Source organism: Hyperolius riggenbachi, chromosome 10 (genome assembly GCF_040937935.1).
Source record: "Hyperolius riggenbachi isolate aHypRig1 chromosome 10, aHypRig1.pri, whole genome shotgun sequence".
Lineage (NCBI taxonomy): Eukaryota > Metazoa > Chordata > Amphibia > Anura > Hyperoliidae > Hyperolius > Hyperolius riggenbachi.
The window spans coordinates 62,898,984-62,918,351 of record NC_090655.1 but is presented as its reverse complement, the minus strand read 5'-3'; the positions used below and the strand labels follow the sequence as shown (position 1 = coordinate 62,918,351).

General features: G+C 45.6%; 1 protein-coding gene across 3 annotated transcripts in view; it reads left to right on the top strand.

Moving 5' to 3' along the window:
- Positions 1 to 19,368, top strand: part of ZDHHC6 (zinc finger DHHC-type palmitoyltransferase 6) — a 52,983-nt gene that overhangs the window by 13,647 nt on the left and 19,968 nt on the right. For 2 of the 3 annotated variants that reach the window (XM_068256569.1, XM_068256571.1), the window contains exons 2-4: positions 9,894 to 10,263; positions 15,552 to 15,643; positions 18,675 to 18,834. In XM_068256569.1, the coding sequence (XP_068112670.1) occupies positions 9,894 to 10,263; positions 15,552 to 15,643; positions 18,675 to 18,834 (622 nt within the window). Of the gene's footprint in view, positions 1 to 9,069; positions 9,112 to 9,893; positions 10,264 to 15,551; positions 15,644 to 18,674; positions 18,835 to 19,368 lie in introns of those variants that run through there. The other variant, XM_068256570.1, reaches the window with a different exon arrangement.

The window sequence follows — 19,368 nt, the reverse complement described above, 5'->3', positions numbered from 1 at the left end:
AGATGTAGGGTTTGGGAGGGCATTTGGTGGGCATGAAGGAGGAGGGGTTATTTGAGGTGCTTAAAGGGTATTATGGCATGTTGGAGGGGAGGTGTTATTAAGAGGGGCATAATAAATGCTGGTTAAGGGGTGGGATTGTGTTATGGCTAGGAGGACCATTTTAAGAGATCTTAGGAAATATATGGTTAAAGGACAACTGTAACCGAGGGATATAGAGGCTGCCATATTTATTTCCTTTGAAACAATACTAGTTGCCTGGCTAACCTGCTGATCCTCTGCCTCTTATACTTTTAGCTGTAGACCCTGAACAAGCATGCAGCAGATCAGCTGCTTCTGGCATTATCAGATCTGACAAGATTAGCTGCATTCTTATTTCTAATCAGATTCAGACACCACTGCAGACAAATAGATCAGCAGGACTGCCAGGAAACTGGTATTGTTTAAAAGGAAATAAACATGTCAGCCTCCATATTCTTCTCACTACAGTTGTCCTTTAAAGTATTGGCGCTGGTATGATTGCAGTGATCAGCATTAAAGTCCATAGAGAAATTCCGCTAACGTGATTGGATGGACAACATACTCTTAAAGGAGAACTGTAGTGAGAGGTGTATGGAGGCTGCCATATTAATTTCCTTTTAAGCAATACCAGTTGCTTGGCCGTCCTGCTGACCCCCTGCCTCTAATACTGTTAGCCACAGCCCCTGAACAAGCATGCAGAAGATAAGGTGTTTCTGACATTTTTGTCAGATCTGACAAGATTAGCTGCATGCTTGTTTCTGGTGTGATTCACACTGCTGCAGGCAAATAACTCAGCAGGGCTGCCAGGTAACTGGTATTGCTTAAAGGGAAATCAATATGGCAGCCTCCATATACCTCTCACTACAGTTCTCCTTTAAACTGCTAAGCTATTCCCCACTGTTTGGGCAGTTAGAATAGTTCAAGTTGTAGACATTGCTGTGACTAGAGATCTGTTCCCTATGGACTCACTGGGTCACCTTAACCATACTAGCTCCATATTATTTAGAGCTTCAGATGGTACTATGAGGCTGTAGGTTGGGCAATTTAAATAAGGTTAAAGAAATGAGCGCTACTATAGTTAAGAAAGCCCAGTGGAAAACCTCATAGAGAACAATTCTCCAATTACAGCACCCTCTACAACTAGAAGCATTGTAATTGGCTGAATAGTGTGGTCATAGTGATTATTACTATCTATTCCGAACCTAAAGGTGGCCATACACTGGTCGATTTGCCATCAGATTCGCCCAAAAGAAAGATCCCTCTCTGATCGAATCTGATCAGAGAGGGATCGTATGGCCACCTTTACTGCAAACAGATTGTGAATCGATTTCAGCCTGAAACCGATCACAATCTGTGGAGCTGCTGCCCCTCATGCATACATTACCTGCTCCGCCGGCGCGAGTCCCCTGGTCCATCGCTGTCTTCTGCGCCTGGTCCCGGCATCTTCTCCGCATCGGCTCCCGGCTGGCATCCGCCTATAACTTTCTGTCACTCCAGTAACAGCGGAAGTTCAAATAGAGCGCCCTCTATTTGTACTTCCGCTGTCACTGCAGTGACACAGGAAGTTATGGCGTGATGCGGAGAAGATGCCGGGACCAGGCGGAGAAGACAGCGGTGGACCAGGGGACTCGCGCCGGCGGAGCAGGTAATGTATACCCGCTGTATTGCGTCGGTCGTCGGGCATTCGACCGCCGCTATCGACGCACTCCCGACCCGCCGGCGACCGAGAAAAATCTTCCACACGGATGGAACGACGGGAGTCAACGGATTTCGGAAAAAAAATCCATCGTTCTGTCAGCAGTGTGCACGGCGATTTCACGGCCGTTTCGATCACTGTGATCGAAACGGCCGTATTTCGGCGGGAAAATCGTTAGGTGTATGGGCCCCTTAAAAGTTGTAGAGGGTGCTGTTATTGGAACCAATCACAATCAAAATTTCCCTAGGAGGTTTCCTGCTGGGTTAATTCAATTATACTAGAGCCAAGTAACATGAATGGGGTAGTGTTACACATGTGCTGTCTGCACAGAGTTTGTTTTTTCTCTCCATGTCTGCATGGGTCTCCTCTGGGTGCTCTGGTTTCCTCCCCAAAACAAAAGTCCATTGGCTTCCCACTAACATTGGCCCTAAACTATGATGGACATATAGTGGCTGGATAGTGTGCAGGTTGAGGGCTCTACCTCTGACACAGGAGATCCAGGGTTCGAATCCCGGCTCTTCCTGTTCAGTAAGCCAGCACCTATTCAGTTGGAGACCTTGAGTAAGAATCCCTAACATTGCTACTGCTTATAGAGCGTGTCCTAGTGGCTGCAGGTCTGGCGCTTTGAGTCCGCCAGGACAAAAGGCCTATATAAATGTTATTTGGGTTGTCATGATTGTGAGCCCCTCTGAGTTTATAGTCTTGTCACTAACTGAGGGACAGTTAGTGACAAGACTATAAACTCTGTGCAGTACTGTGAAAGATTTCAGCGCTATATACAGTAAATACTAAATAATAATGCTGTGAGGTCTTAGAGAAGTTAGAGGTATGATATTGGAAATGTTCATATTTAGAAGAATATGTTGACAAATTATCACTTGTAGAGAAGAAGTTTAAAAACTGATTTAATTGGGTGAGTTTTATCAAGGTGCTTTAAATTTGGCACAAGTGTGATAACAGGGAGGGGAATTGTAAAGTATTTATTAGGAAGGTGGGGTGAGCAGTGCAGAAATTTGTAATGCAGGGCTGGACAAATTATTATGGAAAGCAGAAGCCAGTCTGTCCAGTCAAGAAGCCTGAATCATTTACAACAATTGAATAAATACTCTAAAGTTAGGAGCCACCTTTTGATATGAGCCCTGGCTCTGTAGATTTTCTTTTCTATTTCAGCAGCCCTGTTTGAAAGTGTTTTTAAAGGGGAGAAAAAGTTAAAGGGTGAATACTGTACTACAGGAGTGAGTAGGGTGGATCTGGATAATGTCCCCAGCTATCCACTATGTGACAGTGCTTTAAATTGAAACTGATTGATTGATCCCTAACTGGATATTGATCACAGTGATTGTTTTACCATATTCCACTGCTTGATTTTAGACTTCAGCTGGAATCTGATAGGGGATCGATCAAACTTCTTCCACTGCTAGCTTTGGACTGATTGATGTCGTGCAAAGCTACGCGAGTGCCCTATTTGGTTAGGAAAAAATTCCCAGTAAATGCCTGTCAATAATGCAAATAAAATGGTTGGAATGAGGGTCTTGTTTTCCATGCTTGTTTGGTATGATGTTAGAGGAATGGACAACACACAGAGGTATGCGGACTCAGTATGAACGTATCACTGTGGTACACACTTTTTATTTGCCAATGGTTGGCCAATTTTACCACCTTCATTTAGTAAGAGCTTACCTTGACAATCAGTTCATTGTATATTAAATCTCTTGGCCCTCATGCTGTTTGGAAGTGGTAAGATTGGCCAGTCAAACCTGAATGTGTGCATGCACCATTAGGTAGCTTCGCCTGGAGTCCGGTTAGACGGGTCCTCTTCTTCTACTGTGTAGTTTATTATGTTTTCGCTAAATACGTTTATTATGTGCACCCTTATTTATTTACAGTTCCGCATAATATGTTGGTGCTTTTTAATGTTGAGGACACAATCCTCAATATGACCCCTGTGCTGTAATGTTCTTGCCTTTGTACAAGGTGATGAAGTATGTATGCCCTGTTTGTGTTATAAACATTGGTCATCTGCAGAGAAACTGGTTCACCAAGTTTCCTTGACAGTTTATGTGAAGCCCAATTGGGGACCATCTCCTGTAGGAGGCCTGCTGGTCTGCATTATGGATTTGGCACCAGGCAGTATCTGGATTACAGTAGCAGCAGCCGGCACAATACTCAGATTTGGGGTTGTTTTTTTTTTGTTTGTTTTTTTTGCAGATTTTCTTCTTATACGTTTAAATACAAAATCACGACACAGCTCTTCAAATATCTTTGCAGTTTGCAGGTATTTGAGATGTTCATTAAATGGGTGGAATCGCTTTTCCTATAATCTTTGGCTTTTAAAATGTCCGTCATCCACTTCCATAAATACTGTATCACCTAAATGCATATAATTATCCTCTATTGCTGCGTAGATGGAGAAAGCCCCAGGGTGTTTATGTCACATGTGATTCATGCTTGCAGATGGAGTAGCCTCCTTTCCCTTCTCTCTCTTGTATGGATGGGAAAGTCTGTGCGAAAATGTATGGCATATATTGTTTTCTGGCTCAAAGCATTACTTTTAAGGTCAGTACACAGAAGACAAAAACTCATTGATCGCCCTGCTAGGAATGCTATGCTAAATTTGCTGTAGGCCTCTGTTTATTAGGAATACTCTTAGTTCTTCGATTCTCCTGGGGTGTAGGAGTTGACCAAAAAGATAGTAGAGGGAGGAATGTATAAATAAAATCTATGAAGCTATTATTAATTTTTATATAGCACCAGCATCCTCCGTAGTGCTGTACATAGTACAGAACAAATAGTGGGCAACATAGATATGTTAATAACGTTACAATCACGACATCCAGCAATACAAATACATGCATCGTTGATGTGTGGTTTGAGACATCACCAATACTGATGCATGTTCCTATGATAAATTACATCAGAATGAGGCCTGGGACCCACTAGCAGCGCTTTTCTAAGCACTTGTGATTTGAAAAGCTATTGCTAATGTAAAACTATGTGTTATTTTTTATTTTAAATTGCATCCTTTAAAGGGAACCAAAACTGAGAAGTATATGGATAATACCAGTTGCCTGACTGCTGTTCCTGTGTGTCTAATACTTTTAGCCACAGCCCCTCAACAAGCATGCAAATCAGGTTCTCTGACTGAAGTCAGACCATATTAGCTTCCTGCTTGTTTCAGGTGTGTGATTCAGCCACTGCTGCAGCCAAAGAGATCAGCAGGACTACCAAGCAACTGGTATTGTTTAAAAGGAAACATCCATATCCCTCTCAGTTAAGGTTCCCTTTAAAGGACAACCGAGGTGACATTAGACTTGATGTGTATGTACAGTGCCAAGCACACAAATAACTAGGCTGTGTTCCTTTTTTCTTTCTCTGCCTGAAATTGTTAATCAGGTGTGAAAGTGAGTTTCTGTCTGGGTTGGACTGGGTCAGACTATAGCATAACCCTCACTGAAAAAGAATTACAGCCATAAAACACTTTCCTGTCTGTAAATGGCTTCTGAGAGCAGGAAAGGGATAAAAAGGGTTAATATTTCATAGATTTGAGCTCTAGCGTACTTCAATGAAGGTGTCATTGAGCAGAGACAATGAAACAGTAAAAACTTAAAAACTAGATTTAAATATAAAATAAAATATAAAAAAAGTCATTTTTAGGTGAGTGAGGATAGATACAGTTGTTTTTCTTATCAGTTTATTTTCACCTCGGATGTCTTTTAAGTGGGATCACACCCATAGCATTACATTAGCAAGAGCTTTTTACATCACAAGTGCTCTGAAAACCAGGGCTGTGAAGTCAGTACAAAAATCTTCCGACTCCAACTCCTCAGTTTATGAAACCACCGACGCCAACTCGGGTACCCAAAATGACTCTGACTCCTCGACTCCGACTCCTTAGTCTAATACTTACCAGGGCTGTGGATTTTGTACAAAAATCATCCGACTCCTCGGTTTATGAAATCACCGACTCCAACTCCGAGTACCCAAAATTGCTCCGACTCCACAGCCCTGCTGAAAAGCGCTGTTAGCAGGTCCCAGGCCTCGGAAACACTACGAGGCGGTCCCTACCCTTGTGAGCTTTCAATATAGAGGGTGAGGTAATGACATTAGGGAAGGAAGCATAGGGGTTAGCAGATGAGGGCGTGAACCTCCAATAAATTAGAGGCTTGTCTGAACAGGTGGGTTTTGAGAGTACATTTGAAGGTTTCCAGGCTCTGAGCATGGCGGACACACTGCTGGAGAGATGATGCTTGTAAGAGGAGGTGACCATGCTACAGGATAAGAGGGTCTACTGTGTTTCCCCAAAAATAAGACAGTGTCTTATATTAATTTTTGCTCCAAAAGATGTGCTAGGGCTTATTTTCAGGGGGTGTCTTATATTTATATCAGGAAGTGTCTCTCAGTTGAACATTTCCTGTTCCTTTGTACTGTGCTGTTCCTGGATCTGAAGGTATGCTACTGTACAGATCAGGTACCTGCCCTGTCATCCCTGCACAAAGCTGATAACCTTGCTGTGTGCTGGGTGACAGGACCGGTGCCACGATCGGCACTGCACCGCTGTGTCTCTGATTGCTAGCCTCCGCCTCCTGTGCAATGTACTGATCTGGCAACTGTCCTTTCATCACTGCACACAGCTGATAACCTTGCTCTGTGCTGGGATGTCAGGACTGGTGCCTGGTCAGGACTGCACCGATGTGTCCCCGCTTGTTTGCTGCCTCTTCCTCCTTTAACTTTCACTAGCGCTTATTTTCAGGGTAGGGCTTATATTTCAAGCATTCTCAAAATTCCAGCTAGGGCTTATTTTCATGGAAAGAGGGTATCTATCTATCTATCTATCTATCTATGTATATGGAGGGTAATTATCGTTGATTCTTCAGGTTTAGTCCCTACATAAGTACATATGAAGACGAGAAGAAAATCATTTCTCCTGTAAACCATTAACATTGATGCAAACAGTATGCAGTATAATCTCATTCTAGTAAACTCTGATACAGTATAGTAAACATCTGGATATAGGGCTCGCTTCCACTAGCCACGTGTGGCGGCACTTCCTGCTCTGCGGTCACACCGACTTACAGAAGCCATGCCATGCACGGCTATAGGATTCGCTGCCTCCCGCACGAAAAAATGCTGCAACGTCCTCCGAATTGCTAAGGTAAGCGATTCGGGCGGCAGCAGCAGCATTCCCTATGGCAGAGTTTCCCCGCGTGATTTGCTTGCGGGAAAACTCTGCGGAATCGGCCCGATTTTCGCAGCAGTGGATTCAGGCCCATAGTAAACTCAGGACCCAGCAAAATGCGTCTGTATAAATACTTTCAGGAGTGATGACTGCGGAAGGGTGAAACCTGCTCGGGAAGGAGAACCGGCATCTCTTGAGACCTACAATTTGATAATTAAGTACTTGGCACTTTTCTGGATATTGTGCAATAGTGTTAATGTGGTTTAATGCAAAGAGGGTCCAGTATACATGGACCCACAATCAGGGCTGTGGAGTCGGTCCAAAAATCCACCGACTCCTCAGTTTAGGATTCCACCGACTCTCCGACTCCTCTAATTTGCATATTACAATTTTGTTGATTAAAAGTATGTAACATGAAATTCGTCTCTTAACTGCCAACGCTTAGGAATTTTACAAGACAACTGAAGTGAGAAGGATATGTAGACTACTATATTTATTCCCTTTAGACTAAAACTAGTCCTTGGTAAGAGTACTTGTAAAAAGTACAAACCGGAACAAAGAACATCTATCAGGCCCTAGGCAATGTAAGTGTGGGTACATGTAAGAATGATGTGCAGGTACTCTGCAGGGGAATGAGGAGATTCTTCCTCTATTACACATTCTTAATGCACAATCTGAACAAGGTTTATGGGTGACAGACAACACCTCTGTGTTCAATGTGCACAGCATTCTCAGTGGATTCCCTGCAGCTCTGTGGGGAGTGCATATGTAGAGTATAGTACTACTGTGTAAACCTGAGACAGATGAAATTAAAGTTTTATACATACCTGGGGCTTCCTCCAGCCGCTTTCAGGATAATCAGTCCCTTGTTGTCCTCCTCCACCACCTGGATCTTCTGCTATGAGTCCAGGTACTTGAGCCAGTCGGGCGTAGTGCGCACGCACACACTCCGCCACCAGGAGCATGCTACACCTGTGCAGCACTATTGCGCAGGTGCAGAATGTTCCTGGCTGTGGGAGCGGCATGCGGCCGGACAGCGCTGACTCGCTGAATTATTAGGACTCCTAGCAGAAGATCCGGGTGGTGGAGGACAGCGAGGGACTGATTAGCCTGAAGGGTCTGGAGGAAGCCCCAGGTATTTAGGCTGGAGGAAGCCCCAGGTATTTAGGCTGGAGGAAGCCCCAGGTATGTATAAAACTTTACTTTTCATCCGTCTCAGGTACCCTTTAATTTGTAGTCACCAAACCAAATTTTAACAACCTATCAAATTATTTGATTTCATCAGCAAAGGGAGTGCATACATTTGCATAAATCAGCATCAATGCAGAATTATTTCCATCTCATTGACCATCTCTATTAGTGACACAGCTACACATCAGGCTTTATACTTACAGCATAGATGTTATTTAGTATATATAAGAGATTCCTGTGTACACATCATATATACAGTCACAATCAGATATGTATATCTGACCTTAAAGGGATACTGTAGGGGGGGTCGGGGGAAAATGAGCTGAACTTACCCGGGGCTTCTAATGGTCCCCCGAAGACATCCTGTGTTGGCGCAGCCACTCACCGATGCTCCGGCCCCGCCTCCAGTTCACTTCTGGAATTTCTGACTTTAAAGTCAGAAAACCACTGCGCTTGCACGCCCGTGTCCTCGCTCCCGCTGATGTCACCAGGAGTGTACTGCACAGACACAGACCATACTGGGCCTGCGCTGTGCGTTCTTGATGACATCAGCGGGATCGAGGACACGGCAACGCAGGCGCAGTGGTTTTCAGACTTTAAAGTCTGAAATTCCAGAACTGAACCGGAGGCGGGGCCGGAGCATCGGTGAGTGGCTGCGCCAACACAGGATGTCTGCGGGGGACCGTTAGAAGCCCCGGGTAAGTTCAACTCATTTTCCCCTGACCCCCCTACAGTATCCCTTTAAAAATACGGGGACTGCTTTATTGAAGCAGCACAAGTAACTAATTTTGATTGGTTTATTTCATTTTTGTGGACTAAGCACAGCTATTACTGTATATATACATTATTTTTAATGACTATTATCTGAGAAATAGAACATTTTATCATATTTTCTATTTTAATTACAGTTACAAATTCATTAGGAGTCGGAGTCGGTGCATTTTTCCCCGACTCCGACTCCAGGCACCCAAAATTGCCCGACTCCACGACTCCGACTCCACGACTCCGACTTCACAGCCCTGCCCACAATGTGAGTTTGGCTTTCTTTTATTGGATTTTAATTAGAGGAGAGGAAAGGCTCATTAGGGCCCAGAGCCTTCCCTCTCCTTAGGTACGTATCTGGCTTTTTTTTTTTTTTTTTTTTTTTTTTTTTAAGGTTACAGTTCCCATTGACTTTAAAGAGAACCTGAGATGAGAAGCATCTCAGGTTCTATACTTAGCTGGGGCTTCCTTAAGCCCCCTTGAGGCAGCTCGTCCCTTGGCTCCTGTCATCTGCAATAGTTCCCGAAGTCACTATTCGTTGCGCATGTGTGGCCCGGCGTGCTCCCCCTTTGAGCTGCCGTCCCTGGGAGTGTTTTGCGCCTGCGCATTGCAGAATGCTCCTAGCCTCGGGAGCACAGCGGGATGCGCATGCTCAACTTGGCCAGGCTTTCAAGCACTATTGTGGGTGACGGGAGCCACCCCAGGAGACAGCGAGGGACGAGCGGCCTCAAGGGGGCTTAAGGAAGCCCCCGGTAAGTATAGAACCTGAGATGCTTCTGGTCTCAGGTTCTCCTTAAACTAATCTCTGGCTCCCACTCATATGTTTCTGGTGATGGTCACTGTCCCTACTATTGAGCACTGGGCGTCTGAAGGTTTTCTCTGAGTGTGGGATTACAACAAACAGCGCTGAGGAATACTATTCTTTTGTTCTTTTGACCTATTGGTGGATTGGAAATCCTCTGGCCGCTGACCATCAAAGAAGCACTAACGCTTATATCTTTCTGCAGATTACTAATAGAGGTTTCTAACTGTGTGATTTTCTTTGCCTAGGTGGGATCCTCATCTGGAAAATTATGGATCCCCACAGTGTCCCTATAAGGACGTCAGAGAGGAGGCCGCATCTTTTGGAATAAACGTTCCTACCTCAGGAAATATGGCTGCCTTGGATTCCTTTATTGCTTTTGAAAACTTGCGGGAGTTGAGGAGACTGTGTCACTGGGGCCCCATTATTGCCCTGGGGGTGATCATCATCTGCTCCATCGTGGCCATTTTGGACTCCATCCTCTGGTACTGGCCCCTGGACATCCCCGGAGGCAGCCTCAACTTCCTGACTCTTGTAAATTGGACTGTCATGATTCTGTACAACTACTTCAATGCAATGTTTATTGGACCTGGGTTCGTTCCTCCGGGGTGGAAACCGGTAAGGATCAGCCATTGTTCTTCATTTCAATGCTTGAGCTGAATGTCTGCCACTCCTGGACTCAGCAGGCATGGCCCACCTAGGCAGAGGTGTTTTTTTTACTTTTATTTTCCTCAGTCAAACGAATTGAGTGAAAATTTGAATTCTGCTACACCTTACAGTGATTCATTAAATAGCAAAGTCCTCAATATATCCAGTGTCCTCCCTAGAAGTTTTTTCCAGCCGGTTGATATGAAAAAAGTTGCCGGGTGGGACACGATGGGGTAATGCAGGGCTTGTCCAATGCTGTTTACAGCATTGGAGGAGGATGAGGTGAGCTGATGACAGCTCACCAAAATTAGCCGAGTACAGCACCCGTCTGAAAGAGTCTGGGGAAAACACTGATACCCGAAACTAAAGCACTTTCAGATGGACACTTCTGGTCAGCTGGATAGTACTGGTTAAAGTGGACCTGAACTCAGAACTTCCTCCCTGCTCTAAAAGATAAGCAATAGCATAATAACCTTTAAAGTGTACCAGAGACTGGGGATAGAAAAAAAAATGTATAGCTACCTGGGGCTTCCTTCAGCCCTCTCTGGCTTGATCGCTCCCACGCCGCTGTTTTCTGCCCTCTGGATCCTCGGTAACGGGTCCTGTAAGTTCGGCCAGTCGGCGCATGCGCAGTGTGGCTGTACTCGCTCCCGTGCCTGAGCGCGTTCTGCGCTGCTTGCGCTGTACAGAACTCTTCCAGACGCAGGAGCGTGTGCAGGGCCGAGCTGCACATGCGCAATATGCCCTGACTAGCCAAACTTGCGGGTCCCATTATCAAGGATCCAGAAGATGGAGGCGTGGGAGCAATCAGGCCGGAGGAAGCCCCTGGTATGTATAAATTTCTCCCCCGCCTTAGGTTCCCTTTACAGAAAAACATTTCTTTGTTACAGCTGATACAAATCCTGCAATAAATCTGCAGTGTATCCTACTTCCTGCTTTCATGGAAGTAAACATAGGGATAACATCCTGTGTTTACAAATTAGCTGCTCTGCTGAGGCAGCCAGCTGACACAGCTGAGAGATGAAATTACACTTGTGAGTAGTCACAGATGAGGGGGAATTAGACTGGCAAAACTCTATGAATACATACACAGTGTTCTCCCCAGAATTTTTTTTCCAGCTGGGTGACATGAAATAGCCGGGTGGCAAGAAAAAGTAGCCGGTGGGGCAATATGAGAGAATGCAGGGCCGGCGCTTCTGTGCACAACTCTGCTTACAGCATAGGAGGAGGTGAGCCGGTGACAGCCGGGAGGTCACCAAAACTAGCCGGGTGGAGCACCCGGCTAAAAGAGCCTGGGGAGAACACTGCATACAGGATGCATTTCTCAGTTTTTGTTTTTTTTCTGTCCTGTGCAAAAGTTTTGGTCCACTTTAATGGCTGTTAGATTTGATGTAGGGTTTGAGCCTTTGACAGGATTCAAATTCTGGCTCAAGCCAGTACATAAAGTAGTTGGTTTTGGGCAAGGCTCCCCAATGATTCTGGTGGCCTGTGGCTACAGCCCTGAACCGCATTGAGTCCGCCAGGAGAAAAGCACAATATAAACATTATTTTGTCCTATCTTGTCTCTGTATGGCATTGCATCTTATTACTGATACTGTGACTGTATTGTAGCGTTGTTTTTTTGTTTTTTTTGTAATCTTCCTTTGTCCAAGTCCTTTGGGTGACTTGTTGTGGCATTTGCCATAGGTGACTATCCTGTCAGCTGTCATCTCTGCAGAGCCCTGTGTGTGGCAGTCAGCCTGCATTTTATACTGATGTTGTGCTGCAGGGTCTCTGAAAGTTAGCATTCAGTATAACCGGCTGCTGCAGAGAGGGAAGAGTCCGGACATTGGAAGTTTTGCACCTCCTATAGACCAGCCAGCATCTAGAGCTAAGCATTTTGCAACTAACCCGGGCATTTTGTCCGCCCGATCAATGTTTCGATTTTGGACCGAAAGCATTGATTGGACATGCTAAAAAATCTCATTTGCACACGCTGGATCGGGTGCGCGACTGTAACAGAGTGCAATATTGCGACGACCGATGGATTCCCAGTCGCTGTCCCCAAGTCTACAGTGTTGCCGCCCACCAGTAACCATGCTTATTTAATTCTCCCCTGTCTGCTATCATTCCTCACGCCTCCTCCGGCGTCAGCCCTGTGTCTGCTGTTACCGCGAGTGCCTGTATCACTGGGCACCAGGCCTTGTGTAAGACATCACACGCGTCGTGCTACAGGCACTTGTGAAGGAAGCTGGGAGTCATGCTGGGGGATGGGTGAGAATTTACAGAGCCCAGGCTCTGGGGGGGGGGGGGGGGGGGGGGGTTTACATTTAACACTTGGGGTTGGCCAGGCAGGCAGCATCGCTTGGCCGATTCCTGATAGATTTCATGCTAAAATCTATAGGGAATCTGTCTGCGGTGTATGGACAGGCAAGAGATCTCACTCTGATCAGAGATTTGTCTCATGGTCGATCTGCCCAAACATTGCGTGATGTATGAGCACCTCCTAGGGTGAATTAGTAGCAGTAGTAAATAAGAATCAGCCTGGCTCCCTTTCACTGCATATTTGCTGCCAGATCAGCTTGTAGGGCACACTCACTGAAAGTATTTGTGGACTGATCTGTTCCCATAGAGAGCCGCCGCAAAGACCCCAGCTGTTCTATATAAATATAAATTCATTAGTGCTCCTTGTTTATGCTTTCTTCTCCACAGCAACCCCTTTCAATAGCAGCACAAGATAAATGTATACTTTAGGCAGTCTAGCATACAGGGGGGGGTCTGTGCAATTAAAGGGGCATACACACACAAATATTGTCAGTCGCATGGATCGGGATGCAATCCCTGAGGCAACAGATTGGGGTGAAGTTGTGTACAGAAGCACTGCTGGCCTGTAGGCTAGTGAACTGCTTTCCTGCTATGGATGAGGGCGTAGGGGTGTCGCATGACAGAAAGCTAAGGAGGGAGAATGTGTGGCGAATGCAGATTAGATTATTGGCAGCAGCCACCCCAAAAAACTGTCTCTGCTGAGAACCAAGGTTTAAAATGGACCTGAAAACTCTTGAACAGGACAGAAGGAAACAGAGAAATGCACACTGTGTGTTTTTTTAGAGAGCAGAGCCTGTAAAATTCCCTCATCTTCAAGTACCGTAATCACAAATGTAATTTGATCTCTCAGTTGTGTCAGCACAGAAATTCAGCAGTCCTCAGCAGACACAGCTAATAGGTAAATACAGAATGTTAACCCTTTTGTCTGCTTCCATGAAAGCAGAACGTAGATACACTGCAAATTTATTTAAGGAGTTCTGTAAGCTGTAACAAATGTTTATGCTGTTGCTTATCTTTTAGAGCAGATAGAAAGTTCTGAGTTCAGGTCCGCTTTAAAGGGAACCCGAGGTGAGAAGTATATGGAGGCTGACATTTATTTCCTTTTTAACAATGCTCTCCTGCTGATTCTGGTATTTTAATACTTTTAGCCTCAGACCCTAAACAAGCATGGAGATCAGATGTTTCTGCCAAGATTAGCTGCATGCTGGTTGCAGGTGTGTGATTCAGGCACTACTGACCAGAAAGATGAGGACTGCCAGGAAACTGGTGTTTAACCTCTCAACGTGCACGTAACGCCAATGGGCGTGAATGTGGCGGCAGCCAACCTAGGGCGGGGTTTTGCAGGAGATCGTGTGCGCATCTCCGCTTGAATGACGGAGCTCTGCTTCGTCATCAGTCTCCAAGCGCGATCGCCGCTAGGAGTCTGTTAGACGGCGAAACCGCCATCTAGTTACAATGTACAGTGCTGCGATCTAAGGCGGCGCTGTACTGAGGACAGCCGTGTCACTTGGCTGTCCCCTCTGGCAGCACAAAAGTAATCAGCTCTCATAGGCTGAAGCCTATGACAGCCGATCGCTGTAATTGGGTAGCAGGGGGAGGGAGGGCGGGCATAAAAATAAATAAAATAGCAAAAGGTATTTAAAAAATAACAAATATTTATACAAAAATAAACCTAACAGGAGCAATCCCAGCCCACCAACATAAATCTCTGTTGGTGGGCAGAAAAGGGGGGGATCACTTGTGTGCTGAGTTGTATGGCCCTGCAGCGAGCCCCTAAAGCTGCAGTGGCCTAATTAGTGAAAAATAGCCTGGTCACTAGGGGAGTGTAAGCCTATCGTCCTGAAGTGGTTAAAGCGGATCCGAGATGAAAAACTAACTACAAGTGACTTGTCTATATATCTTATCTAAAGTTTAGATAGTTTACACAGCAAATCTAGCTGCCAACAGCTTTAACAGAATATGATTGATTATTCCTGTGATACAATGACAGCAGCTATGTTGTTTGTAAACATTACACAGAAGCAGGCTTATCTGCATCTTGAGCAAAAAAACCTTATCCCCCCCCCCCTTCCTCCTCCCTCCTCCGCTCTGCCTCTGAAATCTCTGGCTAGTAATACCTGCCCCTCCTCCTGCCCAGACTGAGCTCCCATGAGCCCTTGCTACTGTCTGAAAGTGCCTTGGCTCTCTTAAAACCTGTGGGCGTGGCTTGTTTAGTTTATAGGGAATTAGAGTATTAAGACAAAAACAAAAAAGTATTTGGCTTGAGGAATGCCCTATAAACAATAGGAAAGGAACACAATTATGCAATAAGTAAAAGTTCATCTCTGATCCACTTTAAAAGGAAATTATTCATGGCAGCCTCCATATCACTCTCACCTCGGGTTCTTTTTAACCATTGCCAGGTTTGTCACCTGCAGAAAATACTATGAAGTCAGTTATACCACAGGTTGGTAATGGCCCTTTATGAAAACAGATTGGCCATTTGGTTTTAGGGGTCAGTGTGTGAGCTCCTGTGAGGGGCATTCATTTGTTGTGTATTTGTCTATTGTTTGCACATTCAGCATACCATACTAATTCAGAACCTTGCTCAATATTCTGCTGGTCTGAACCTGAGTCTCTGTGCACCCACCCCAGTGTTCTCCCCAGGCTCTTTTAGCCGGGTGCTCCACCCGGATAGTTTTGGTGACCTCCCGGCTGTCATCGGCTCACCTCCTCCTATGCTGTAAGCAGAGTTGCTCACAGAAGCACTGGCGCTGCATTCTCATCTCGCCCTACCCGGCTACTTTTTCATACCACCCGGCTGGAAGAAATTTCTGGGGAGAACACTGCACCCTCGTCACTGCCTCTGTGCGCTGCACTCCACGTTCCAGCTCTCACATACTTCCTCCTAAATTTGTAATTGTGCGTCACCACAGGAAATGCTTCATTGCTGATGTCTTACTCTCTGCCCACAGGAGAAAACTCAGGACTGCAACTTTCTACAGTATTGCAAGGTGTGCGAGGGGTACAAAGCACCACGATCCCACCACTGCCGCAAGTGTAACAGGTACGCAAGTTTATTAACCTCCCTGGCGTTATTACTTCCAGATTAAGGGTCTAAAAGCCGTGACATTTTTTCACTAGCTTTTAGACCCTAATAAAAAGACAAAAAAACATACCACAGAGAGATCAGCGGCCCCTGCATATAACTCACTCGGGCATGGGATTACCTCTCTGAACTGCAGATTTCTATCCCGAGTCTGACTCGGGATTCCCGCTAAGGAGATTAAGCTGCTTAAAGTGGACCTACATTCAAACCCTTTAAAGCAGGGGTGTCAAACTCAAATACAAAGTGGGCCGAAATTGAACACTGGGACCAAGTTGCTGGCCACCTTCTTTCCTTATTAAGTTCCCAGGTGTCTCATGGCTCCCCTCCATCCCCTATACAGTTCCCTGGTATCTAGAGGCCCCCACCCCCCTATACCATTTTCTAGTGTTTAGTGCTTTCCCTCTATCTCCCCCACATGGCTTCCCTGGTGCTCTAGGGTTTCACCTCCAATATAGCTTCCCTGATGGTCTAGAGTGGGCCAAACATAATGCAAAGTGGGGAAACCACTTAAGGGCCAAAATTAATTGCTTTGAGGGCCAGATGTGGCCCGCGGGCCGGAGTTTGACATGTATGCTTTAAAGGGAAGATTCAGGGACTATCCCAAAAAAAAAAAAAAATCCCCATCCACTTACCTGGGGCTTCCTCCAGCCCGTGGCAGGCAGGCGGTGCCCTCGCCGCCGCTCCGCAAGTGGATGGGGATTTTTATTTTTTTGGGATAGTCCCTGAACCTTCCCTTTTTAAAGTAAAGCAAATTGTTTTTCAGACTATGCTATGCAGTTTTTCTCCCCCAAACCGTATAGTCCGAATAATACATATTCAGGGGTCCTCTGTCCCCATGTCCACATACCGGTATGTGCGCTCCAATTAACAGGAAGTTGCCATACATAGCCTTCATCAGGCTTCAGGAACTCATCTACCAATTGGGTTGACTCCTTTTAAGGGTGACCTTTTCAACTTTTTTTTTTCTTATTGTCTAAATGGTAATCACAGTGAAACAGTTTATGACCTATTATTATTAGTCATGGAGAATACTGCAGTGACTTCATCAGAGAAGCTAAATTATACTCCCAAGATTATTAACCCTTACAGTGGGAAAAGAAGAGCGCAGACAAGGTACAAGCAGGATCGCTACTGTATACAGGCAGGTTTATCTCCTGCTTTATGTCAGTTCAGGTACACTTTTGAATGCATTAATTGTAAACTCTGCAAGCAATGCAAGTGGCAGCCAGTTCCTGTCAGTTATCTGAACATTAATACCCTAATAGGATAAGTTCTTATAAATGCTGTATTATTTGTTGAGATTTAAGATCATCAAGGGTCATCAGCAAAGTCAGTCATTTGGTAGGACCCCCCAGTATAGGCTGTCAGCTGTGCCCCCAGTATTAGGCAGCCCCCATCCTCAGTATACATAGCCAGATGAGCCCCAGCATTAGGCAGCTCTTGTTCTCATTATGATGAAGTGGCTGCATAGTGTGATTAAGGCCTCTGCCTCTGATAAAGGAGACCAGGGTTTGAATCTCGGCTCCTCCTGTCCAGTAGGCAAACACCTATTCAGTAAGAAGTCATGAAGTCATTGGGCTAGACTCTCTAACACTGCCACTGCCTACTGAGTGCGTCCCAGTGTCTGCAGCTCAGGTGCTTTGAGTCTGCCAGGAGAAAAGCGAATTATGTTGTTTTTCTTGCCTTGTCTAGATAGCCTGTTAAGCCCCAGCATTACATATCCCCTCCCATATGCAGAGAGGAGAATGCTTTTAGCTACTTCACCTGTTGGTGCTGCCGGGATCTCTCTTCAGCATGTCGTTTGCAGCGTCTCCTATGACCCCCTAGGCCAGGGGTCAGGAACCTTTTTGGCCGAGAGCCATAAAAGCCACATTTAAAAAAAAAAATGTAATTCTCTGAAAGCCATACAATATGTTTCAAGTTGGCACAGTGCGCATGCGCAGCAGAGGGCTCATGTCCCTGTTGCCATGGTGATGTGTATACAGCTGATCCACCTGGCAGCAGAAGTGTGACACGTCTTCAGCTTCTCTTGGGATTCAGCAATTTCCAGACAGAGAGAGCCAGAGAGCCAGACAGGAGAAATACCGACTAACAGCTTGTACAATTAGCTAGCTGACTTGGGGGTTGATTCACTTTGTAGGACGAGATCCCGCACTTTGGCAAAGTGACAGGCAGCCTATTGGCCCAAAGTGTGGGGATCTCGTCCTACAAAGTAACTGGACCTGACAGGATCCAGGGTGGAACAATTGGAGCAGCTGTTAGTTTTGGGGTAGCGCGAGTAAGTTAGTGGTGCAGGCTACAGCAGTAACATGCATACTTTGAAAATTTTACTTGCGCTGCCACACTAGGCTACGCTGCTTGAGCAGTGTAGCTTAGTGAATCAACCTTTACTGATTTGTCTGTGAGCCAGGTGCAGCCATCAAAAGAACCACATTTTGGCTTCCGAGCCATAGGTTCCCTACCCCTGCGCTAGGCACATGTAGAGTACCACTAGAGGACATTATAGAGAAGAAACGCTGCAACAGACAGGCTGACGAAGGATCCCAGTGGTGCGGATAGGAAAGTGGCTACAAACATGCTCCGCTACTTAGTATATCTCCAGGGGTTGCTCGGGGAGGCCCCCTGAGGCTAGTGCCTTCCAAGTCTCAGTATTGCGCTGAACAGGACTAGAGATAGTCTGTGAGGCTAACTATTCTGGATTGCGTGCAAATTGTATGCAGGTTGAAACTGCCAATCAAAATGAGCAGGAAGTGAATTGGTTTTCCAGTTCCAAGCTGCGTGCCGTTTGCATTAAATTTGCATGCTAGCCAGAGTTATTTGCATTGACCATCTCTAGCTGAGAATGTTGGTGATTTCTCATTAGCTATCAAGGCAGTGAGTGACCCAGCCCACCAGTCTCCACTCATATCGCTTGCAGGTGATGGGGCCATTTGCATACCTGTGCTGTGCCTGCTGGCTATACAGTGATGGTGTGATGTTTGTTTGGCAGGTGTGTGATGAAGATGGACCATCACTGTCCCTGGATCAACAACTGCTGCGGACATCGGAATCACTCCTCGTTCACCCTCTTCCTACTGCTGGCTCCTCTGGGCTGCATCCATGCTTCCTATATATTTATCATGACCATGTACACCCAGCTCTATAACCGGGTAAGGCTCCTCTTACACTAAATCAGGTGCTGTCAGATATGAGAGGACAACTGATGTGCAAGGTAAAGATGCACTGTAGTGACATATATATAGTAGAATGCGGTAAATGATTCAGGATACCCACTTTTATGTTTAATATCCTGGTTCCAGCATCAGGAACACATTCTGCAGCTATATATTGGTATGTAGTCCCACCCTCCCACTGAGGCTTAGCCCCTAGGCCATCTTTTTTGCGTAGTTCTCCTTCTTATCCCCTCCTCCTTCCCCCTCTGAGTATTCTGAGATCTTTTCTACTGGCTTTAGAGCTCCCAGTGAACATGGAACCTGAGATGAGAGGGATATGGAGGCTGCCATATTTATTTCATTTTAACAATACCAGTTGCCTGGCAGTCCTGCTGATCCCTCTAATACTTGTAGCCTTAGATTCTGAACAAGCATGCAGATCAGGTGCTCTTGCTCAAGTATGACTGGAACAGCTATAAATGCTTGTTTCAGTGTTGTAACTCAGAACTCAGACACTACTGATGCCAAAAG